Raw genomic sequence first — 7,332 nt, forward strand, 5'->3', positions numbered from 1 at the left:
CTCGTAGGCAGTTTACCACCAGGCAATTCACCACCAGGCAATTCGCCACCGAGCAGCTCGCCACTGGGCAGTTCACCACCAGGCAGTTCGCCACCGAGCAGCTCGCCACCGGACAGTTCGCCACCAGGTAGTTCGCCACCAGGCAGTTCGCCACCAAATAGTTCGCCACCAGGCAGTTCTCCACCGAGCAGTTCGCCAGTAGGCAGTTCACTACCAAGTAACTCATCACTAAGGCACGCCACCACCGAGTCAAATAACGAGGTACTTAGCCAAAAAATTTTACATCACAAAACATTGGTACGTGGCCGAAAACGATTACATCAAATAGTAATTACAAAAAAAAAAAAAAAATCAGAAGTGGGGATGCCAATATTAATGACTATCTTGATAAGCAGCCACGAGGCACCTAACTAATCCAATCACTGATGCCATATCAACCAATTCTTGAGTTGTCCCTGCCGAAAACAAATGTAGTTGCCCAGTTCACAGCTACATAGAACCTGTTCCTCCAGCTGACTACACGTGTCAGATAAGCAGAACGCCAGATCAGCCAGCTAACAAACCCTGCATGGGAGACGCCCTTGGCATCCTGGCAACCCAAAAGGGAAAAGGAAATATCAGATGTTGTAGCATTTAAATGGGTCTAGTAAATATCAACAAGAAAAAAAAAAAAAAAGATCAGTAACTATAATTTCACTTTCCCACCAGCTATGGCTCCTGGTGTTCAACAAGAGATGAGCTCCGCTCTCATCTCATGTAAATTACAAGGTGGCCAATGAGAATATCAGACAAAATCTGCCAAATTGCATTCTGGTGTTTATACCAAACTCAGACTACAGTAAACAGAGTCAACTGAACTGAACTTTGAACTCTGACTACAGTAAGGAGCTATAAACAAGGATAAATTTTGTACTGTATTTTTGAAATCTCTGGACTGTTTCCTGTAAACTTTTCTATATGCTATTCCTTTGGTATAGTATCATAAAAACGTAAAAATTATTTCTACATTGAAAACAGGAGGAAAAAAACAAAAGCACAACAAATTACCTTACTCTGGCGCAGATCAACTAATGCTTTGTATCTTCCAACAGATGCCATACTTCCTAGATGCCTGTAAACAAATGGCTCACCCAAGGTAATGCCTTTCGAGCAGAAAGCCCTGCCTCCGTTCTGTTGCCCAATCCTGTTTATCATCCCCACCAGATATTTGCCTTCCCTTTCTGCAACCTGTTCAAAAAGGGAGATAGGGGTAAGTACTCAGATAACTACCTCCTCTTAATGAGTTCCAAATTTCCAATACTTTTTGCTTTATATGAAGAGAAATCAACAAGAGGTCCAAAACAAAATATAGTTAACACACTATTTGTTAGCTAAAGATCTAAGTTCTAGCCTGCTTATTCTTTTCATATTGTGGTACACCTCATTGTCAAGTGACCTAAATTTATTTAATTGATATGCTTGGATCACTAAATTTTCAAGAACCCTTACATGGTTTTAGTGTTTTTGCAAAGACAACAGAAAATACTACAACTGCAATAATAGAACGAAAGCCAAGTAACTATACTAAGAAGCAATTTGAAAAGCGACTTGAAAATCATCTACCACACTGCTGTTGTGAACTATTAATCAATGTATAAGAAAGCCACTTGGTTAAATTGTCAATTCCATCTTATCTCTTACAAAACTAGACTTCTAGTCAGGACAGATATACTATCAGGAGTTCACTATAGCTGGTATGGAGAAACTGCAACAGAATATGCATGAGGAATCTTACCTGAGCTAGAGCTGGAAGTACTTGCTTCCCTGTCTCTTCTAGAAAACCAGCACAATCCCCTAACGCATATACATCTTCCAGAGAAGGAACTTGCAACCATTCATTAACACCTATCCTGTACCACATAACAAGCATAATTAATAAGATCCATTGAAAGTATACAGAGAAAGGAAAACATCAAGATACATTTGAATAGAGGAATATACCTTCCACCAGAGGACTTGGGAATGTTTAGTGATTTTACAAATTCTGATGGTCCTACACCTGTAGACCAAACAAGCAGACCGTATGGGACGTCAGTCCCATCACTCAGAACTATCTTCTTGTCATGAACCTCTTTCACAACTCCCCGCATAAGTCGAACACCAGACTGATGCAAGTTTAAAATGTTCTCAATAATTACTCAACAATTAGGGCAAAGAAAGAACAACAAGAAGTGAAAAGGTTTCTTTGTAATAAGTATTCCAACTGAAATCACCTTGGTCAAATGTTTTATTGCATATTGCCGCAGTCCTACATCAAAAGATGACAAGATCTCATTTGCCTGTTCAAGCAAGAAAGAAAAACCAGTCAGTAACTTAACATATTTTCCTCCTAGGTTGCAGTAAAAGAGCTACAAAATGAAAGAAAATAGAAATTCTTACCTCTATAAGGGTCACCCTGATGTCATCCTTAGCATGAGAGTACCTCTCACGAACATCTTTCATGATAAAATCACTCAATTCACCACTAAATTCTACCCCAGTGGGGCCACCTCCAATAACAACACAGTGTAATAGACGCTTCTTTTCTTCATCTGATATACCTGTCATCATGGATTCGGTCCCAGCATTAAAAGTCTATTGAAGAAAACAAGACCTGGATTGAGTAATTAAGAAAAAACAATAAACAAAGATTACAGCTTGTATATTAACCAAGAAGAATCAAGATGGAATATTAGCTATACATATCCTCCTTAGTGGATTAAGATGAAGTAGAATATAAGTCAATCATTCACAAAAACCCACACATAGAGATAATTACATGGATAGAGGGCAAGAAAAGAGATTAAAAGAAACAAATAGAGCGTTCCTGTAAGCAACTTGGTAAATAGATGGCTGTTCTTTACCACTTAACAACATATTTATTAACAAGACTCGCCTGATGGGGAAATGCATAGGATAATAAAATCCTAATTTTCTTCATGTTAATTGTAAAATTCCTCTCATCCTTTCACATGGTTTCCATAGGCCACATCTTTAGGTTGCAATGGACATCAATTTTGTTTTATAAAGACGCAGTTCCAACTTGCATACTTCAGAGTTCTGACACACTAATTATTACCGTTAATATTTAAGAGGTAACTACTAATGAACTGCAATTTCCATGAAGACCAATTGGTTCCAAGTAAGAATAATGATCCCCCCGCCCCCCGCACAATGAACAACCATCTTAAATATTTTCTCTGAAGCATTTCTTAGTATATCTATCTGATGGTCCAAGAGCATGTAAAATCTTGATAGAAAAAACATGACTCACCTGGATTCTCAGAGATCATCAGATTGAGAAGAAGCTTCCTCCGTATTTCTTGCGCATGATTTACCTCTCGAAGGAAGAATGCATGTTCCTTCACTCCCTTGATGTTGAAAGTCAATGGATCAGCGCCGGTAGCAATGACTAGCTTGTCATATGCAACTTTAAATCGGTAAGGTTGATGAGCTAGTCCAACACTCCCAACTGTCTCACAGTAGACCTAAATTGACAAGGAAGTAGCATTGATTATTATGTCTGAATATACAAAGGTAAAACTGTCGTCAGAGCAAAAGACACAGAGAAACAGAGGAATTTACTTCATGCTTATCAGTATCAATTTCTAGGCAAGAAGCCAGGTAAAAGTAGGAGTTAGGCGATGTTGCCAATGCAGTCTGAATCTGGCTGACTGGCTCAGCGACTGAACGGAATTCCAAGGTTCCCACGCAAGTTGAAGCAAGCAGTGGAGTGAAGACCATGTGATTCCTTGGTGATATGCAGACAGCATCATATATCTTGGTGTCAAGCCCTTTAAGAAACCGACAAGCAGCCCAACCCGTTCCTAGAACAACGACCCTCGGCTTTTCACCTGGCCCGGTTGCTTCCAGTCCTGGCAATCTTGGGTTTCCATACTCTGAATCTGAAACCTCTAAGATCCTCTCAGCTGAAGGGTATTGGTATTTGGGAGTAACCCTTATTCCCCTGCTTCCAAAAACTAATAAATCTATCTTTCCAAGCTCAGATAGGTGCTTGAGATTACCACTGCCTGCAACATTGCTGACAGAAGAGAAGTAATATTTTCTGGCTGGCGCTGCCTCACAGAGAATGCCCGTCTCATTCAAGTAATTGCCAATGGCTTTTCCTGATTGTTTCAAGTGAGTCCTCGCAAGCCTCGACAATGCCATGTTAAACAAGGTTAGCAGCCCTGAGGGCAATACCCAATTCTCCCCTTCAGACCCTTTTCTGCAGAGAACACTAACAAGCTGGTGCAAAACAATTCAACTTGGCCTGAAAGAAGGAATAAATACAAGTGAGCAACACATGTGATCTATACTTGTATAGCTAGCTGAGAAAAGTGTCATAAGGCAGTGTGTGGAAAGGGAGAGATGAGTGACCGAAAGTCAGAGAGATCTGGGTTGGAAGCTTAGAGCTCTAGCCTGGAAAGAAAATGGAAGCATTGGGAAGGATCTCGAAGAAGATTCCACCGTATTGACACGGAACAATGGGAACAGTGGGACAGGAGGCGGCTTTCCAGGAGATAAAACAAACGGTCAGGAAATCAGGATCATCAAACTGAGTCACCTTTAAGACAGGTGGGTGACCTTTCCTCTTTGAAAATTCCCACGTTTTCCACCCGAGAATGAGAGAATTCGCTAATAATCTGTCTTTTTGTCGAGGAGTTCAAAGCCCTTCTCTCTACCTCTCTCTTTTCCCTTCATTTCTAATGGAAAAAATGAAAACAAATAAATTGAAAGAGAAAAAGGAAGAAAGAGAATCAAATCAACTCCACCTTTTTACGTATCAGCGAGCGGGTAAAGAGGTTCTGCTATTCCTGGCAACCAAGATAAAAGAAGAGTATTTCAGATTCAACTGCAATTATTTTAACTGAATACCAACAACGACTATACAGAAAGAAGGTAATGAATCATGAACAAGTCTTATTGCAAGCTGGAGGAATATGACTTCGGACCAAGATACCCAGGTCAGATTATTTACAGCTTGAGAAAAATGACTTGGGGAACAAGAAATATCATCATTATTTTAATAGTCTCTAGACGAAGTCAAAGAAAATAGAACAGCGAAAAGATACCAGGTCAGATTATTTACAGCTTGAGAAAAATGACTTGGGGAATAAGAAATATCATCATTATTTTAATAGTCTCTAGACGAAGTGAAAGAAAACAGAACAGGGAAAAGATACCCAGGTCAGATTATTTAGCGCTTGAGAAAAATGACATGGGGAACAAGAAATATCATCATTATTTTAATAGTCTCTAGAAGAAGTCAAAGAAAATAGAACAGGGAAAAACAAATTAACCTGTTTAAGAGAAAACCAGATAAAATGCCAAAACTAAGAAAGAAGAAAAAATATAAAAGAGACAGAAGATGAAAGAACAGAGATCAAAAGTCGTTTATAATAAATTCACAGATGAAGAAGTGCTTGACAAAATATTCTTCAGCATATTCGAGATCTGGGTATCAAACTCATACACATTCAATTCAGATGTGATGTTTAACTATAAACTTCGTTATGATCTAGTACTGAACACCATGAGCTCAATCAATCAGCAATAAAACAAAGAGGCAAGAAATTACTACAAATACATAAGGAAACTAACTTAATCCGGTGAGCTGAGTAAGCTTGCCTTTGAACAAATGCACCTAACTGACTGAAAATGAGTAGCTACAACCCAAAGTAGAGAATATTCAGAAGCTTAATTACACGAAACCAAGATATGGAAAGAAAATAATAAGAAGCTCGCTTCTTGTCCAAACAAAAGCTGGGAGTGAAAAACGTAGACTTGGCTTCATGTTTTAATAACCCAACCCTTTTTATACACCTTTGGCGCATGGTAGAAGAAGAAGAAGAAGAGAAGCACCACCAAAGTTCGACGAAGCTCGTATTTGCTTGCATTTGAGACGAGACTCGATAGAGAGAAGAAAAAAACAGTAATTAGTCATCGAGAAGCCGCCCTATTTGGACCAGCTCGGTGGTAAACGGGATTGGTCTCGTGCAGTCATGGACGGTCCATAATGTCTCCCATAATTTCGGGTCTCGTGTCAGCACTTGTCTTTAATTTAATTCACCATAGCTTTCGTGAGTTGTGAATTGTGACAATGAAGAGTCCCGCGTTTTATGGAGCTCAAACATGACAGTGACAGTAAGACGATATTAAGCGGCCAAATTGGGATTTTCAACCACACGCCACCGATTTTTTATTTTATTTTATATTTTTGAAAATATTGATCATATTCCAGAAAAAGCAGAAAGAAACACAACCAAGACAGGCCCCAAATAAGCAGGCTCCCGAACTACAAGAAACAAACAAAGAAAAGAAAAAACAGAAAAAAAACACACTACTCTACTAAAGCCGATTACAGAAGGCAATATAAAAACGACTTGCCGAACGGGATTTAAAAATCCCTGAATAACTACATTTGGCCGCCATATGTGCTGCTTGATTTGCTTCGCTCGAACAGAATTGAATATTGCATTTCTTTTTATAGAAAATTGTTTGAATATCCTTGCAACAAAAGAGTATATCCTAAGATAAGGATAAGGGAATGGATAATTCAAGGAAATCAAAATTATCCCGTAATTCAAGTATTCAAAATCCATCAAGAATTTAACATAAACCAAGAATTTAAGAATCCAAGATAATTCAAGAATTCAAGATACATCCAGATCCAAGACTCAAGGAAGTTCAAGATCCAAGGTAATTCCAAGAAGGCAGGATAAGTCATGCACCCAGGGAGATCAGACGGTGGAGGTCAGGCCCAAGAGTGTTCGATCCTATCAAGATAAAGATCAAAATCAAGAAGAGTTCAATCCTAGCAAGATTAGATGTTTTGATATCTATCTTAGTTGTTCTTTCCCAATTACTTTACAATTTCCAGATGTATTATAAATACTGCTATTGTTTTCAGTAATAAACATTTCAGAATCAATTCAGATTTTCTCTTCAATTTCCATTGCCTCCACGTTGCGTTAGGTGGTATAAGAGCAAGGAATTCGCCCAGTCAAATGGCCAACCAAGACGGTAGCAGTCGCAACCCACCCCATGATGGAGATGAGGGGTTACAAGCTGTTTGGAGAGTGATTGAAGAACAACGCACAGCCACACGTAACATCGAACAACAATTGGCAGAAACCACTGGACTGCGAACCTTGTTACGAAAGGATGTTCCAAGGAACCAGGATAACCTGTACCCAACCGGAGGAGACAACCACGATAGACCACTCATCGCTCCTATACCCCGGAATCCTATTCTTGATGATGATAGCGACGACAAATTAGAACTCGACGTTGCTCCAGTTATTCCTGGTA

At 39.3% G+C, this 7,332-nt stretch overlaps 1 protein-coding gene across 8 annotated transcripts; it reads right to left on the reverse strand.

The window, feature by feature from the left end:
• Positions 1-247: 247 nt before the first annotated feature.
• On the reverse strand, positions 248-6,048 carry LOC148877884 (internal alternative NAD(P)H-ubiquinone oxidoreductase A1, mitochondrial-like). 8 transcript variants are annotated; one of them, XM_088945956.1, is made up of 10 exons: positions 5,845-6,048; positions 4,794-4,835; positions 3,604-4,291; positions 3,293-3,506; positions 2,419-2,579; positions 2,253-2,318; positions 1,981-2,144; positions 1,775-1,889; positions 1,048-1,227; positions 248-589 (listed from the first exon to the last, which is right to left on the reverse strand). In XM_088945956.1, exons 3-10 carry the CDS (start codon positions 4,186-4,188, stop codon positions 434-436), a joined length of 1,641 nt encoding a protein of 546 aa, XP_088802082.1. In that variant the 5' UTR covers positions 4,189-4,291; positions 4,794-4,835; positions 5,845-6,048; the 3' UTR covers positions 248-433. The 8 variants fall into 8 exon arrangements, with proteins under 8 accessions (XP_088802082.1, XP_088802072.1, XP_088802062.1 ...); XM_088945946.1 differs by having other exon boundaries at positions 5,623-6,009; XM_088945936.1 differs by having other exon boundaries at positions 5,650-5,978.
• Between the last annotated feature and the right edge of the window lie 1,284 nt (positions 6,049-7,332).

The sequence above is a fragment of the Nelumbo lutea genome, chromosome 1 (genome assembly GCF_056320005.1).
Source record: "Nelumbo lutea isolate HS-2025 chromosome 1, American lotus-T2T, whole genome shotgun sequence".
Lineage (NCBI taxonomy): Eukaryota > Viridiplantae > Streptophyta > Magnoliopsida > Proteales > Nelumbonaceae > Nelumbo > Nelumbo lutea.

Excerpts from the sequence above, each read along its gene's own strand:
- LOC148877884 (XM_088945956.1), bottom strand. The coding sequence starts at position 4,188 with ATGGCATTGTCGAGGCTTGCGAGGACTCACTTGAAACAATCAGGAAAA. Across the intron at positions 2,580-3,292 it reads GATGATCTCTGAGAATCCAG|GTATATCAGATGAAGAAAAG; the intron begins GTGAGTCATGTT and ends CCATGATGACAG. Across the intron at positions 2,319-2,418 it reads TCAGGGTGACCCTTATAGAG|GCAAATGAGATCTTGTCATC; the intron begins GTAAGAATTTCT and ends TTGCTTGAACAG.